We start from the raw sequence: 17,574 nt of genomic DNA, 5'->3' as shown, positions 1-17,574 counted from the left end.
CAATCGACTCCCCCAGCACTGCCTAACTAGAAATGCTGCTGCCACCGCCAGGCAGTTGGTTTCAAACTTCAGGTGGAATAGGAATCAAAGGAGGGTGCAAGTGTATCCTCCTGGTTCTGTCCCCGATTACATATTAAAATCCCAAATTACTTGTATCTTGTGTATGCAGGGAAAGAAGTCAACCTGAAATCTTGTTAGGTGTAGAATCTGAAGTTCTTTAGCTTGTCTCTAAAAGCCACTGAGGATTTTGTGATTTCACAATTACATGTTCCTACATCTACATGGTTGCTTATTTCCACATCACAACAATATAAGTCAAATCTAGACACCCGTTACATAAAAACTACAGAAATCTCTAATGCACAAGGAAACATGCTAAACAGAACAGAAGAGAGTCCCCCCCTCCCTTTAATCTCTTAGCTATAGAGCTCTTAACATCTATTTGCAATGAAAAAACATTAGGGAGAACTGTTTAAGCTGACTTAAGTCTAGGTTTGTGTATACTGTTTGTTTCAAGAGACTACCAGCTCCTGAAGCAGCAAAATGAATACAGATTCTTGATGCAGGTAAGTACAGGCAGTATAAACTGCAACAGAAGGAAAACAGGAACCTATAATTTCGTTGAAGGCTTTTCACCTGCTGAGCTCACACTATATCCATTCCTTCTGCAATACAGGTCTTAAGTTTTCGGTTTTTTTTAACTTAGAACTAGAACCTCATAAAATAACTGTAAGTATATAGCAATTACACAAGCATACACAACATATTTTCAGTTCCATTTCTACATCAACAACAATGAAACTATGAAGGATAACTGGCAAAGTTGCAGAAAAAAATGTTTTCAAGTAGCAATGTTCTACTGAACAATGTAGGATCTATTCTGTTCTTTTGATACTTAGTCATTCTGCCTGCGCCTCTTGTTAATATTGCGAATAAACGCTTGCTAGTTATTACTAGTCACCCATTAGTCCTTATTAAAATGATCCATCATTTGTAATGATCTCTCCACTATCAGTCAGAATGCCAGAGTGCTATACAAGTGAGAAAATATGGCTCTGCATGCATTACGCTAGTACTTGTTACATCTAGTGTTTGTATAGTATACTCATGTAAGCAAGTCCATCGTACATCATCTTCTTCACCACCTTCTTCATCCTTGTCCTTCTTCTTCTTATCCTTTGATGGAGGAATAAACTGAGTCATCTGAATACAATCCTCCAGAAAATACTCTGCAAAAACAGACCATCAGTACACATGACTGTTACATATGGTGATATTAAAGGAATGCATCATTCTACCACAGCCCCTCAGCACCCCTTCCAAGAGATAACACTGATAAAAAAGAGAAGGTTTCTACCTCAGTCTGCAATGAGTATTGGTGAGAAATGCCTGTCTAGCAGAGTTGGAAACTTTAGCCTTTTATTTATCCACAGAACATGTTAAGTATAAGCAGTAGCCTTCCAGTCTTTCCCAGACTTGTTCAACTGATGTACCTCATCTCAGACTTACAGGCTCATTCAAATTCTTCACACACAGTTCTATACCGATTCATTTAAAGCAACTTCCAAGTCAGTGAGTATCTGCATTATGTAAAAGCAACCTGTTTTGAACCATTCTACAACAGTTTAGCCTGCCAAGGGACCAACAGAAAGAATACACCAGAATTTTTTGTTAGGACTGTCCCTCTTCCTTGCCAAAAAGAGCATGACTTCATCTCAGTAAGAGATGCCATTTCACCCAACTATTCTTTTATCCCCTCTAGACTGCATAATATTCACAAAGAAACTAGAATAACTACTGACATACATGCTCAACCAGTGGTTTACCTTGAACTGGATATGTTCTGCCAAAGACCTCAATGATAGGACACTTAAAGAAGTATTCACAGAACATGCTGGTATCAATGGTGGCAGACATGAGGATGACTCTGATTTCAGGATATGCCTGAACTACATCCCTCAGCACGACCAGGAGGAAGTCAGTCTGTATAGAAAGAAAATAAGAGTATTAACGCAAGAACACGAAGTTTCTTAGAGAAATCACATCTTCCAGGGTGACCAGAAAAGGTTAGAAACCTGCACAATCAATGAGAGAAACAGTTATGTCATATACCATCCAGAGAAACTTCCCGTAGCTTCAAAAAATAAATTAGTAGGGTTGGGGAATTATACTCCCTAGCCATTTCTGGATTCCCATATTCCTTAAGAGAGTTTTGACATCCATGTGAACAAGCCCACAATAGCACTCAATAATCTTTTGCTGCTATCCTTTAGTATGCAGCTTGTAAACGCCTACAGGAATTTTTGGGAATCAAGGAAGGTTCAAAGAGCCAACCACCAAAAATCTATTAGTTTATTTAATGTAAGTAAAGTTTAATAACAAATGTAATACTGAAATACAGACAAGCTATATAAGGCAAACCAAATGATTAAAAATGATAACATGTGCATTCACCTAAAGAAATAACCGTCTTTTTTTATTTGAAAGAAATTAGTCTAAAATTCTCCAAATCCTACACAATCTCCAAACAGTGGTCAGCTTGTTAGAGAAAAATACTTCTTACCTAGGTTTCAAAAGCAAAGTTCAAGAAGCTCTAACTTTGGTTCACCTGCTATTTAGCAAGAACTGTAGTTCAGGACTTGAAAAACAAAAATTCCAAGGTTGACCTGGATTTTCATACTCTTTCTCCACCTGAACTTTAATCCCTATCAATGGTATACAATCACTTTATATACTTGTACTGTGTTGCTCTCTTTGCTAAAGAGGATCTTCAAAAACCTAATAAATGAAGTAGCACTGGAAGAGCTCTTAAAGCTCTATTCTTCTGATGAAAGACCCATGCTAGGAGAAATATTTCTAAAGACATTGTTAGAGAATAAGATACCAGACCCTGATCTATGCAGTTAGTACAATGTACAATTCCCTTTCACATACTAAAACACAAGAACACAAAGCAGTAAATAAGCACAATAACACTGACTGGGGTAGCAGGCAAGCAAAGCTCCAGCTTAGCAACTCACATTAATGTCTCTCTCATGGATCTCATCCACAATAACATGGCTAATTCCACGGATCCCAGCCTCCAGCTTTCTCAGGAGGACACCTTAATAGAAAGGGTAACAGTCAGAAGCAAAGTTGGATGGTACTTAACTAAGTTTTATTATAACTATTTGAAGTAATGGCAACATGCGTTTAATGCCAATACACAAAGGGCACATTTTGCAACCCCATAAATCCCATGCTTTCATTTCTGTCATGCGCAGGGAGCATAAACATTATAATTAGGAGACAGCCCTCATCACTTCCTTGTCCCTCTTCTCCAGGTAGAAGTGAAAACCCCCCATTTCACCTAGAAGTAATGCTATTGCTATGATATCCAAGTTGTATTCATCATTCATTTGCTATTTTCAATGAGCCTCATCATGACCAAACTAAACTGGCACATTTTAATTCCCATAATAGAAAGTTCGCTAACAAGCTATACAGACCAAACAAAAGCTGACTGTACATATTCAGATTCTTTCAGAGAACCATTGATTTGATACTCTTTTCTGTCTGCTGGTAGTGCTGTGATCTCTATATCGTTATTCAATAACGCCCATATCTGAACAACAAAGCAATATCGAACAGACCTACAGTGCAGAACATCACACTGGCATGGGGCCGGGGAAGCACGGATTCAAATCGTACGCTGTATCCGCAGCTTTGCCCAGGTTCTTCTCCTCTCTCAAAAGACACACGCTCTGCCACAGAAACTGCACTGATCCTCCTGGGCTGCAGGGTGAAACATGTTTTCCAAATGAGGATGAAACTTGTATAAATTTATCAACAGAAGCATGTAATGGTTACATTGGAAAAGTTAAATGTGCCCAATGACCTACCCCTCCTAGCCTTTAGCATTGCAGGGCAGTCATTTCTGTAGACAGAAATGCTCTTGGACAAAAGCTAAAGAGTGAAAAAACTAAAAATTGAGATTTTTAAAAAGATCATTTTAATACTCATGAATATAGAGAACCAAAAGTAGGGGCTTGTGCCATGCATAATTTTAGAAGCCTCTACAGCTCTATCAACACACCTCAAAACCCTTCTTCTACCCTAGGCCTGTATATAACTTAAGGAAATTCTGCTGTGCAGCGCAAGCAAATTAAATAAAAACCATTAACAGTTTTTACTGAACTGAAATTAATAGACAAACCTCACACTGCAACTACTGCAGAAAACAAAGGGCATTTATACATACACCTTTGTCTGCTTTGACATGCCAGAAATCCAGCGCATTGGAGCAGACTCAGTTAATCAAATCTGAGGAGCATGCAAGCTGACACGCCCAGTGCTGTGTTGCATGCATTTATATAAATGGCGAAATGCACGTCAATGCACAGAAAATGGTGGCAGTACACTTTTGAACTAAACACCTTTGATGTGTTTTGGTTCAAAAGTGCACTGCTGCTATTTTGCCAGCAGTGACACACATTTTGCCATTTATACAAATGCATGTGCCACAGCGCTGGGTGCTTTTAAAAGTGCCTGGTACTGCAGCATAGACATGTGTACAAATACCCAAACAGTAGAAAGAACAGAAAAAATAAGATCCAAAATGCAAACAAACCGTTTCAGAAGGGAGTAGGGGAGGGAAATCACATGGGCCGGGTGTGTTTCTACATGTTGCCATTTCCCTCCTCTCTAGGTGCACTGAATCCCTCTCCTTCACACAGCCAATACATCTCACCTACCCACAGCTTATCTATCAACTGGGGCATTCCACTACTGTGTATCCAAAAGAACAAGTTTACATGCAAATGCATGGCATACTGTTTTGTTTTTTTTCACATAATTTTCACGAAACCGTATCATAAACCCACTGTAACACAAATCACTCTTCACATACACACATAGCAAATACTGCGTTATCATATGTATAGCAGAAGAGTACTCCTGACATCTACAGTTGACAAGAGAGCAAACATTTTCCAAGATGTGTAACAGATCAATTTCTCTAGTCTTCAATGTGCTGTTCTAATTTTAGCATATCTTAACAGGCTGTATCTCCCACCATGAACCCAGGTAGTTTTAACGCATATATTCCTCACCTGTGTCACTACAATGTTACATTCTGCACCTATGTCATTTCTGAGGTGATCATCCAAAATGTACTGGGGAACTTGAGTGGTTTTGCCACAACCAGTGGCACCACGAATGATGACAACAGAATTGTGATAAATTGCATCCAGAATTTCTCTCTCAAACTTCTTCACAGGCAGTGTTTCCCGGTCTTTTAAGATCTGAAAGCGACAGCACATTTCCAGCAATTTTCAATAATACAAACAATCTGCTCAATATCTACTCGTCTCAACCTCATTTTTGCACAACCTGTACTTTCGTGTAGCCTGCATGCCTTAAACGATTTATATATGCAACAAACCTACAAGAAACAACTTTTACCCAAACATATTAAAATTACCATTCCTGCATTCACTTGCACAAGCACCTATTGTCCATTTCTACTTGAAACCCACAATACACTGCATCAAAAAGAGTATATCATACCCTAAAAGAGTAACATCTCTGGGTTTGGGGGGGAGGAGAGGTGTGTGGGGGAAAGCCACTTAGAGCAAGAAAGCCTTCTAGAAGACCATTACCATACCTAATAATCAACAATTCTTACCTTGTGTAATTCTTGATCCTGATCCAGACGGTACAAAAAAGCATTTTTCAAGTCCATGCTTATCTGCTCTGGGGTAGCCTGGAAAGTAAACACATGGGTAATGGACTCATTGTAGAGATTGTTATTCAAATTGCTGACAACTCTAAGATACAAATAACCATAGTGATACAATAATTCCAGAAGAAACCAGATCTTCACCATCTAGCTCCTCAAAAAGAGCAACATAATTTAACTATCCTACAATTTCTTTATTCACTTGTGCCAGCACGTTGGAGTTAAATGGTCCATCCCAAAGCAGCTTTTCTAAAAGAACTGTCTGAGATCTAGGAGACAAAACACACTGCACACCCTTCTTGGATGAGAAACAGACTCCATATGGTAGTACTCAAGAAGTATGTCCCTGTGTTGGACAGTATAAGGGAGTGCTATTGTAAAAACAAAACAAAACCACATGCGACTCAAAGCCACATATAGAAAAGCGACATGCTTCTGTTTGCATGAGCGTGTCCAAGAATGACCCTAGGTAAGCACTGAAAAGCAGCTACATAACATTTTTCAGCACACATTAGTGCAAAGCACAAGTAGATGAGGAGTACGTTTTCCTGGTGCCTCCCTTACACCCAGTATATCCAACACACGTCTTGAGGAACTAACAGCCTACTGACATAAATATACATAGGCACAGCCCAGGGATGAATCCTTCTGTATAAAAAGGGAAGGAAGAAAATGATCAGTTACTGAAGCTGGTAATCCATTTGAAAAAAAAACAAAAACAAAAGTTTACTTCTCAGCTTTGCTAGCAAGGGATCACTTAATTAGAGCAAAAAGGAAACTGATAATCACATCTCTAGCAAGATTTGCAAACTGAAGTTTTCTATATGACAGGTAAACTAAATCAGTGTCACTCACAACCTTACTGATGTACTGATAAGAATGTTCTTGGCTGCTACCAATAGTTAATTATTAACTAACCATATTGACCGATATTGATCCAATAAGAAATATTTAGTAATAATGCAAGGCACTTTAAACTACTGACACAAATAAACATATTTTTTTTTGTTTTACACAGGCATGTAGATGGATAATTGTTTGCATCCCTGCTTCTAGAAACATTTTGTAGCAAAATAAAAACAAACAAACGCATATTAACTTTAAAACCTTTACTCTTAAAATTCTAGTTTGCAGTATAACTTTATACACTCACATAACAATTCATTTGGCAGACAGGCCGTTATAAAATTCAATACTCAATTTGTTTTACAAAAATCACCCCAATAAGGTTGGAAAAAATTGCATAATCATAAACATTTTGGCTTCAAAATATACCTGCAAGAAATGGAGATCAAGATGCAAACATTACTAACAAAAAATGTTGAGGTAACATTCTCTAGTAGTAGAAACCATTGTAATAATAGTAATAATAATAATAACAACAATAATAATAACAACAACAACAACAATAATAAATTACAGTAGTGGTAGAGTAAAAAAAATAAGACATATTTATTATGCCTTCCTCATTGCTTACTCACAACTTCAGCATAGCAAGTGGAAGTTTTTCCTCGGCAAAAAGGAACATTTCTGCTTTTTCATACATCAGTCAGTTCCTCTTCCCATCCACAACATTTGAAGCTGCACTCAACAGCTGTTCACTCTCAACAGTGCTGCAGAAGGCACAGAGAAACTTCCATGCCGCTTCAGCCAAAGTGGGGAGGGAGGGAAATTGGCTTTTGTTGCTCTCCCAGTATTTCAGTTTTTCTGCACTTTGTGGAAGCGTGGGCTCATTCAGATATCTTTGTGTCTGAAGTGTTACACTACTGTTTACCCCATCTGTTTTAACTCCACAGGTACTTTCCCCTCCAATATCTCATCATACATCAAACACAGGGATCTCGGTTTTGTAGTGCTGTCACCAGCTTCCTTTGATTTCTTTGTGACAGGTTGTCTGTTCCATGTCATTCCCGTTGGCTTGCCTTTTTTCCAGGTGTGTCACAAACATTGTGTAGCCAGCAGCTTTTTGCTGTTGTTGGTAAAGTACCGTCCTTGTATCTTGAATCCAGCAGCACTGCAATGCTGTAGAAATTCTGATTCAAATTTCAGCAAAGTGCGTTTCCATGGCTTCCAGCAAAGTAACTTCCATAGTTTTAAGTCCATGGTCTGAATATGTAACTTTCCTCAAAAGCCTTTTAAAGCCACAATGGATGGGATGACATCAGAAGCAGAAGCCAGGGATGAACTCAATTCATGTATTAAAATTCTTCAAAAGGCACTAGAATTATTACTACTTTTTCTATCAGCTCCCACTGATATATCACGAGAGTTGCTCCAATTCATAATCAGATGCATACATAGAGATGTGAAGGCCCAGGAAAAAAACAAAGAATTTAGGGAAAAAACCCTGATTTTTTCTGTTTTTTCCAAGGACTTTTTTGTTTTTTTCCAAAAAATTGGAAAAATGGAAAATTTTTGGAAAAGAAACCCTCTTATGAAATATTTTCTTTTAGAACGACGAATAAAATATTTAAGACAAGGTGTTCATATATTGCTACCCTTTACTCCCCCAAAATGTTGAAACATGAAAGCAGCATGGGAGATCATACTGATATTACATAAGCCATAGTCTGTCTATCCACCTGTCCATAATGCTTTATTCAAACTCTGACTGGCTGATGGAAACAGCCAATCAGAGTGCGAATACAGCATTCACATGGGAGGTGGCAGTTTGCCGCCATGATGATGGGGACACAGGGGTGGAGTAGGGGGGGCCAAGCCAGCACAGCTGGCCTCACCCCCCCTGCCGTGCTCTCTGGAGACAGCAGCAATGGAACGGACAGAATTGGGGGGGTGGGGAAGAGGGGAGAAGCCAGCAGAGCTGCTCCTTGGAGGTGGTGGCAGCAGTGCGGGGGGGGGAGAAAGGTTTTGGACGCTCTGCGGGGGGGCCTCTGAGGCCAGCACTCCCCTGCTTCTCTCTCTCCCTTGCTGCCCCCTCCTGACATGGGGGGGTGGAGGGGGCGGGGAGCAGCAGGCCCAGGCTGACAAGGCGGTGAAGGGTGCGGGGGGAGGGGGAAGGAGGGAGCCAGCGGTGAGGGGAGCAGCTGTCCCAGGTTGTTGCAAGGGATGGAACGAGTGGGCCTAGCCCTGAAACAGCAGCAGAGAAGGTGGGGGAAGTGTGCTGGGCCCAGCTTGATCCCAAAATGGAAGGTGGGGGGAAGCAGCCCTGCCCCGCCCTGAAATGGCAGGGAAGGTGGGGAGGGCAGGCTCGGTGCCAGCCCCACAATGGCAGTATGGAGGGCATACTGGGCCCAGCCTGGACCCAAAATGGAGGGCATGGGGGGCAGAGGGTGCTGGGCCCAGCACAGGCCAGAAATGGCAGTGGGGAAGGGGAGGGGGAGCCAGATGCAGGCCTCTGTCCCCACCCGCACGCCCTGCCTCTCATTCTTGATGGACAGTTGGCTAGTAGTGGATAGTCACGTATTAGTACAACAGGATATATATCCCATGGGCTAAACTTGCTTCTTAATGACATCATGAAGTTGGACCCTCTGCAAAAGATCTATAGAACAGCAAAAAAAGTTATAAAACATGTAAAAACTTCTCATATTGTAGCTGCAGCCTTTAAGAAGCAGCAGGAAGAAAAGAATAAAGTAGTGACACGAACTCTGTAGTAAAACTAGATAGGGTGGAATGGTGATTTCATCTGAAAATTTACTAAAAACAGAGCAGCTCTTCAAGAAACAGTAAAAACAGGAGGGCGATCCAGGCTGACCTGGACAGGCTCAGCAAATGGGTGGACGAGAACCTGATGGTGTTTAACCATCTGAAAAATGGCCAACTGAAAAATGCAAGGTTCTCCACCTTGAGAGGAAAAACCTGCAACATCCTTATAGGCTCAGCAGTGCTACACTGGCTAGCACTATGCAAGAAAGAGATTTGGGGGTCATCATTGACCACAAGATGAACATAAGCCTTCGATGCAGTGCTGCAGCTATTAAAGTGACTAAAACACTGGCTTGTATCCATAGATGCTTCTCAAGCAAATCCTGGGACGTCATTCTCCCCTTGTACTCGGCCTTGGTGAGGCCGCAGCTGGAGTACTGCGTCCAGTTTTGGGCTCCACAATTCAAAAAGGACGTAGAGAAGCTTGAGACAGTCCAGAGAAGAGCCACGCGCATGGTCAGAGGTCAGGAAAACAGACCTTATGACAACAGGCTGAGAGCCATGGGGCTCTTTAGCCTGGAAAAGCACAGGCTCAGGGGTGACCTGAAGGCCACTTATACATTTATCAAGGGTGACCACCAGTATCTGGGGGAACATTTGTTCGCCAGAGAGCCCCAAGGGATGATGAGGTTGAACAGTTATAAACTCCTGCAAGACCATTTCCATCTGGATATAAGGAAGAATTTCTTTACTGTCTGAGCCCCCAAGGTCTGGAACAGTCTGCCATCGGAGGTGGTTCAAGCACCTACATTGAACACCTTCAAGAAAAAATTGGATGCTTACCTTGCTGGCATCCTATGACCCCAGCTGACTTCCTGCCCTTTGGGTGGAGGGCTGGACTCAATGATCTTCCAAGGTCCCTTCCAGCCCTAATGTCTATGAAATCTATAACTGAGGATCTTAAACTATCCAGAAGCGCAAGGAACACTATATTTGATGAGGATGTCTTCTGGGTTCAGCAGCAAAACTCCCTGAAGTTTCTAAAGTCAATTTCTTCAGCAATCACTGCATCTGAATCAGACAGTGCACTTATGTCAGACATTCCTTAATAAATGGCCCAGATAAAATCAACTGTTTTTGAGAATCTATGTGCATCTCTGCTTACAAGTACAGATGAAAGAAAAGTGAAATACTTTATTAACAGACGGGAAGAATTTTACTGCCAATCAATTCATGCTGCTGCAAATCTCTTGGATCTGATTCAAAAGGTAAAAATGTTAGTGATGATAGCACTGCTACTGCATTCAACTGGCTTACAAAACAAGCAACACACTTAGGACTTGATGTTGGAAAGGTACTTTCAAATGCTGCAGAATACAGAACATCTTCAGGTATTTGGCCCCCAAATTCAGTCTGAGACTCTGCCAAGCACATTCCTCCTGCAACATGGTGGCAAAGCCCTTTGCACAACACAGCCTCTGACTCCTTCCGCTTCAGATTCCTCCATCTTGTGTGGTGTGTGAAAGAAACTGGTCTATGTTTGGAAATACTCACACCAAAACAAGAAATAAACTAGCATGTGAAAGAGAAGAGAAGCTTGTCTCAAACCAGGCAAACCTTCAGTTTTCAGAAGTCCATGAAGATGATAAAAATGAAGGATCAGAAGAACCAGAAACTGTTGATAGTGATAGCTCAGAAAATGAGACTGATTAGACATTTTCATGTAGCAAAATTTGTATTCAATGATTCTTGGGGGTTTTTTTCCTTTTTATCTCAGCTTTTTTTTAAAAAATTAGTGCTTTCTGTATCTGCTTGTCACTGTGCAGGAGACCAAGTCCAGAATACATAATAAACTTTCTTTGTTGATGGTTTCTTCTGGTTTCAACTTTAATTTTTGCCTGCTTCTCATAAACTGACAAAAACTAAAAGATGTTAGATTCCTTAGAGTTCAGCAGTTTGTAGCTCCATTTGTAGCAAAAAATTAAAAACATTTTAAATTAAATTCAATTAGTAAATTTGTAATTATTGCCTGAATATAGTATACTTTTAAATTTAATAAATATACCAAGCATGGTAATTTTATGAGCAAATCAAGTTATACATAATGCATTTTACATTCTTGAAGTAGGAAAGTGAATTTAGATCTGTAAAGGGTGCTAAGAAAATAAGTATCGCATATATTTCCATTTTTTTCCAATAAAAACATTTTTTTCTATAGCTTCAAAACTTCCGGAAATTTTACATCTCTATGCATACACTCCAAGTGCACATTTCTGCTCCAAAAGGCTTTGCAGCATGTAGGAAATGCTGTTCCACCTTGTCTGTATGTCCTGCTGTAACCTCTTGGAAGGCACTCTGAGCTCAGTCTGTACCCCCTGAAGATGAGTATAGGTCAATGGAGAATGTTTGAAGCGCCCAATGATTTTTCATCTGACAGCCAGTATGTGAGATGCTGTGCTGTGATAACACTCCTTTTTTCAAAATGAGCTGGAATGTATGTGCTACACAAGGTAAGCTTGGCAAACCGGAATCTTGCATTACCTTTGCCATGTTTCTTGCATTTTTCCCGATAATGGCATGAGCTTTTGTCCTCAGGATTTTCCATGCTGCAAACATCTTGTCAAATGCCATTGAAATAGCCTCAGCCACATGGGAACTGCTGAACTCCTGGGCCTGTAGTACTGCCTTCTGTAAATTGTAATTCATGTCTATCCACTGTGCAGTTAAACTCAGCATTGACATAGGTGACACATCAGAACTTCAAATATCAGTCATAAAGCTAAGTGTTCATACATGATCATCTTCAACCAGCATCTGCATGTGCTTTAAAACAACACTGTAGAGCTCTCGCAGAGCAGTCTCAGCTGTAAACTTTCTGCTGGGCGATGTGTAACGAAGCTCTAGACATTCAATGAGATGGCAAAATCCAGTATCTTCTACAATGGAAAATAGCTGATCATCCAGAGATATAAATTCCACTAAATGGTTAGTAATTTTTTTAGCCCTGGCATCTCCACTTCCAAATTTCTATGAGCCTTTTAGTGCTTTGTGTAATGATACAGGGGTGTAGGTTGTACCAAGTAAGGCAATTTTCAATTTACATTGTCACTGACTGGCTTTCTTACATACGTACTGCCCTGTGGCTGCTTTTCTACTCCATCCAGGAACAGAACAGACCAACTGCAGATGCCTCCTCTCCCCTATGCAAAGTATCTGTACCCAAAAGCTTGCAAAGAATTTTTCCAACTATCTGAGTTGGTCTGATAAAAGGTATTGGATTTACCCAAAGAACCTTGTGTGTCTTGTGTAATGACAGTTGCGCGGGTGCAGTTTTTTCCCCCACCCCGATTCTTTCTTCTTTGTAGTCATCTTTAGGAAATCATTGTATTCAGTAGCATGGCACATCCTGAGGTGCTGTATTAAGTTCGTTATGTTGAAAGCTCTACTGGCATTTCCTCCATGCGAAATATTTGCAGCATGTACTGTGCAATCAGCTGTTCTCAATTAATCGAGTCTGCTGGAGTGTGAACTGCCACGCTCCACAAGACTCCAGCACCTTGTGTATCAGTGACCCCATGCTTAAAAATGGTGGCGGGGCTGCTTAAACTTTAGTTCAAGTGTTCCCATTGCCATTTCTAAGCACCGTGATGATGATACAGGAGATGTGGCGGCACTGTAATTAGAGTAGCTATGAGAGCCCCTGTGATTAAAGCGCTGACCCCTCAACTCCTGGAGCACATGTAAAAGTGCCTCTGCAAGTTGCAGCAAGCAAGGCTAACCTAACAGAGCCTACGATTGGCTGTGTGGAGCCCTTCAGCCTCTACTCTTCCACATGATGTCCTTGACCCCAGCTGGGGGGCAGCTGCCTGAGCCTGCCCAGCAAGGCTGAGGGGGAAGGTGTGAGCCTTCCTGTTTACCCAGGACTCAGTGGTCTCTGAGCTAGGCTCCCTACTCTCTTACCTCTGCCCAGTGGAGGGCCACAGGACTATTCCAGGCCAGGAGAAATCAGGCCACTCTTTCCCCAAAGCTGGGCCCCAGGTCCTGGGAGCTGGACTCCAGCAGAGGAAGGGCCTGGTGCTGCTGCTGCCAGGTAGATGTCAAGCCCATGCCCTGCAGGGGAAACTGAATGGACCTGGCCCTGGGAAGGGCAGACCCAGCTGGGCTGAGAGGCTGGAGGAAGGACTCTGTTGCACACAGCAGGGAGGAGCAGCTGCCTTGGCCCCTGCCAGGCTCTGCCTCTGGCCTGTGGGATGCAGACCCCCAGGAACTCCGGGCTGAATCATGCTGGGTCAGGCCAGTCAGCTCTACCTGCCCCTTCCCTCCCCGCCCCAGCACTGCAGCATTTGGTACCTTTTACAGCAGCCACCCTGGCCCCAGCCCACAGTCTGCAACATGTCCCAGTTGGGACACCATAGCAGCTGCTCTGCTCCAGCCCAGCCTGCTAGTGAGAGAATGGGGGTGTATCTGGGGTCACCCTGGCTCATGGGAAGGAACCCAAGCATCTGGAGGCCCCATGGGCCAGAGGAAACCCAGGTGTCCAGAGGCTCCGGCGAAAAGGGATAATTATTGGAAAACATTTTTGGCCTTTGTAGCCAAAAAAAGCCAATAGTGGATAATGTTATTTCCCTTTTATTGGTGCTGATCTGATAATTCTCCTCTATTGACTACGAACATACTGGACTCCTATAAACACTGGGGACTAGAAACATTAAAGCAAAATGTTATAAACTGAAGTCTAAAGACGCATGTATGTTTTACCTTCTGACTTTACCACGAACTGTGCCAAGGACTGCAGAATGACAGGCAAAGCAGGACCCAAAACACTAACTAGTGGCACTTTCAAAATACTGCTGTCAAAGGATCTACTTCAGACTGCCTGAAATCAATGCAGTCCTTTTGAAATCAATGGACCTTTACTAGGCCCCAAATGACAAGAGGCCAGATCAAAGGAATTTTCCTAAAGAGAAGGATTTTTTTTAAACATTCCGAGGTGTACAATAAGATGCATTTAAAAATTCCAGGAATATCAGAACAAGAACACATTCATTTTTCAAAACTGCCTTACACTTACATATGCCAAGGGACCCTCATCAATATTGCAGCTGGTCCAAGGATTCCAGTTGGACTGCGGGGGTGACCAAGGAACAACTCCTGTATGATTCTGTTTCTGGGATGGTTCAAAGTGGGCCAGCTTTCCGATGTTAAGCAAAACAGGATTGCTGGAATCTTCAGGCTACAATTTTAGACAAATAAGCTGTCAAATTTGTTCGTCTCATGTTAAAAATATAACGGAGTAAAATGTGAGTCACGCACTCACCCATGGTGCAATCTCAAGACAGAGATCTTGTATGATGCTTTGAAGTTGATTTTCCAAATCAGGAGACAGCGTCACTTCATAAGGTTCCACCTAGGGAATTAAATATTATAAAGAAAACCAAGATATTCAAAATATAGGATCAGCAAGAAAGACCCTCAGGACACTGGGGGAAAAAACATACTGAACCACAAAGAAGTTTTCAGGAAAGGAAATGTTGAAGGGGCACTGTCAGCTCAAGATTCTTATTTATAAAAGTATTTTTTCAACATTTAAGAGCAACACAAATATCATACTATTTTAAAAATCAACTTTAACTGAACAATTAAACAAGCCCTTCCAGCTCTGCAAGAAAAATACTACAGTGCTGCCAGAATCTGATTGGATAGCTGAGAAATTTAAAATTAAATAAATATAGCATTTTTCTTAGATTTGTTATTTTAAAGTGATAAAACAAATCCAGATGTGTTCTAAAAAGATTTTATTTTACAATCTAGTATCATTCCTCTATGCTGCTCCAATTGGTCTCTCACTCACTCACTGTTATTTCCCTGATCTGAGTAACTTATCTTTCCTCAAGTCAAAATCCGTCTTTGGTCCAGAAGATCGGAAAGCTGTATTAGATTCCAGGATATTAAGCATTGTGTATAAACTGACAAATACATTTTGTCAGGTTATATACTGTTCCATCTGGCTCAGAGGATACTCGAAGACCTCATAAAGAAAAGGGAATATCTGCTTCCCTGTAAGATTTACCGATTCTCCTTCTTTCTTCTTTGTCTGTCCAGAGTAAGGCTCAATAACACCAAGATGGTAGAGTTGTCTGACTAGGGACAGAGCACATGACTGCGCAGCCAGCTTTTTGTTTGATCCATGTTCACGAGCATATATCCCTAAATAAAAAAGGAGTACAGATTATAGTGGCCAAGGGTGCATGTTTTCCAATTGAGTAAGCAGCTTCAGCACAAAGCATCAACATGGAATGGGTTTTATAACTACTCAGAAGCTTTCTGTAATAATTGATGCAGTGTGTAGCATTGCAAAATAAGGAGGGTCAAATAAGGAGGGTCTAACCTTACAGTATTCAGCTAAGACTAGTGAGAATATGTATTTGGTATAATAAAAAATTCTAACTAACGGTTTTAAAAATGTGTGACCCTCTAAGGTTCTCCCGATGTTCCTTCACTCTAGGCCCATAGACCTTGAACCCATATAACCGATTAGATATTTAACCTGATGAGACCTTCTTGAAAGTTTCTATTTCTAGCCATGGGCCCATGTTGGAGTTTTCTGCAGTGGGCTTCCAAGAGGGAAGAGGCCAATCCATTATCATCCCTTAAGTGACTGACAGACTATTTCACTAGCCAGGCATAGAAAAATCCTACATAACATTGATCAGTGGTGTCAAATGTGTGCCCCATGGAGCTGCATCATCTGGGCCATGGGGTTCCTAGAAGGATTGCGAATTTAGGGGTGGGGCCTGCCACCACAATCTAGAGTATGGAGGCCAGCTGGGGATGAATGTTGGTGGGGGCTGTGTTGGGAGGAGAGGGAGGAAAGAACAACAGCTGTGTTAACTCCCATAGCTGCCACTTGCCCTGCCACTGCCACCACATCCAGACTTGGCCTGTGAAGAGCCCCATCCTCTGGATACAAAGCGGGAAGTTAATTTGACATCCCTGCCACAGACATTTATCCCTAACCAATCTTTTAGCCTATGGAGAAAGGGCTGATGTAAGGAACAGCCAGTATGAAAGCTCAGCAGAGAAAAAAGTAACAGCATTTCCCAAGAGTAACCAGTGGTATGAAAACTTTGTACACTGAGTGAGCCTGAATCTACCCATTGGCAGCCCATGTGCACAAACAACAATGCAGGAAAAATTCTCACTCATACTGCTTGTATTCCTATAAAAGTCCTCATGTTGTCTGCTCTGACATCCATCACTAACAAGATAGGAAGGTGAAAGAAACACTTACTTCTGCCCAGCTGCTTGACATAAATGTTCATTTCTGCAATAAAGCTCCTGTAACACACAGAGATATGTTTAAGGTTTCAAATGCTGAGAGTGACTAATGAGACACTGTCAAGATGGCCAGGCTTTCTGACTGTTTAGAGAAAAGCTCATCAAAACCCAACAATTTTCTTCAATAATTCCATATAAACATTCATAAAGAGGTGTTTTCTCTGTATTTTTTTGTAGAAGCAAAAGCTTCTTAATCACCAGCTCTGCTCCCTGTGTGTTCAGTCACAGATTCTCACATCAACAAACTAATGACTAAAATAAGAGCTACTAATGCCTCTAGCCTTATAAAGGTTATGCAGCCAAGTAAGCTGGAGTCTGTTTTGACTCATACATCAACTGAACTGTTTAACTGGTTCCAGCTGCAGATTCTTCCCTTACTTATACCCAATGCAACTTGGTAGTTAATGTGCAACCACTGAAAACTGTGAGCAGAATCTGGACTGTGTAGTTCTCATTACTGGTGATAACATGTAAGGAGGAAAACCCCTCGAGTTTAACTTTTAAAATGCTGGCAAAGTTGGCAGCTGGTAAAACTGTAGGGAAGGCAGGGCCCTCCCAGTGGGACACTTGCCTGCCTATATACCAATGACAGGAGCTTGGGGAATAAACAGGAGGAACTGGTCCTCCTGCTAAACGAATGACTATGACATCACAGGGATAACGGAGGCCTGCTGGGACTCTACCTATGATTGGGCCACAGGTATGATGGTTATACCCTGTACAGGCAACATCGTGCAGATAAAAGGGGTGGGGGGGTAGCTCTCTATGTCAAGGACAGCTACACGTCCTCCATATTGACACTGGCACCAAGGAAAGATGACTAGAGTCTCTCTGGGTTAAAATACATGGGGAACGTGGCACAGGAGACATTATGGTAGGAATCTACTATAGATCTCCTAACCTGAAACAAG

The 17,574-nt window shown here is 41.6% G+C and overlaps 1 protein-coding gene across 3 annotated transcripts in view; it reads right to left on the bottom strand.

The window, feature by feature from the left end:
- The window catches only part of DHX9 (DExH-box helicase 9), a 48,351-nt gene that overhangs the window by 17,925 nt on the left and 12,852 nt on the right, over nt 1-17,574 (bottom strand). For all 3 annotated transcript variants that reach the window (XM_090048163.1, XM_090048164.1, XM_090048165.1), the window contains 10 exons: nt 16,617-16,663; nt 15,396-15,532; nt 14,643-14,732; nt 14,397-14,558; nt 5,666-5,743; nt 5,091-5,282; nt 3,633-3,774; nt 3,021-3,103; nt 1,827-1,983; nt 1,129-1,229 (listed from right to left, as the gene is read on the bottom strand). In XM_090048163.1, coding sequence (XP_089904289.1) covers nt 1,129-1,229; nt 1,827-1,983; nt 3,021-3,103; nt 3,633-3,774; nt 5,091-5,282; nt 5,666-5,743; nt 14,397-14,558; nt 14,643-14,732; nt 15,396-15,532; nt 16,617-16,663 — 1,189 coding nt within the window. The remainder of the gene's footprint in view (nt 1-1,128; nt 1,230-1,826; nt 1,984-3,020; nt 3,104-3,632; nt 3,775-5,090; nt 5,283-5,665; nt 5,744-14,396; nt 14,559-14,642; nt 14,733-15,395; nt 15,533-16,616; nt 16,664-17,574) is intronic.

This window comes from Crocodylus siamensis, chromosome 5, assembly GCF_052110815.1.
Source record: "Crocodylus siamensis isolate JL-2025a chromosome 5, ASM5211081v1, whole genome shotgun sequence".
Classification (NCBI taxonomy): domain Eukaryota; kingdom Metazoa; phylum Chordata; order Crocodylia; family Crocodylidae; genus Crocodylus; species Crocodylus siamensis.
This window is presented reverse-complemented; position numbering and strand designations above follow the sequence as displayed.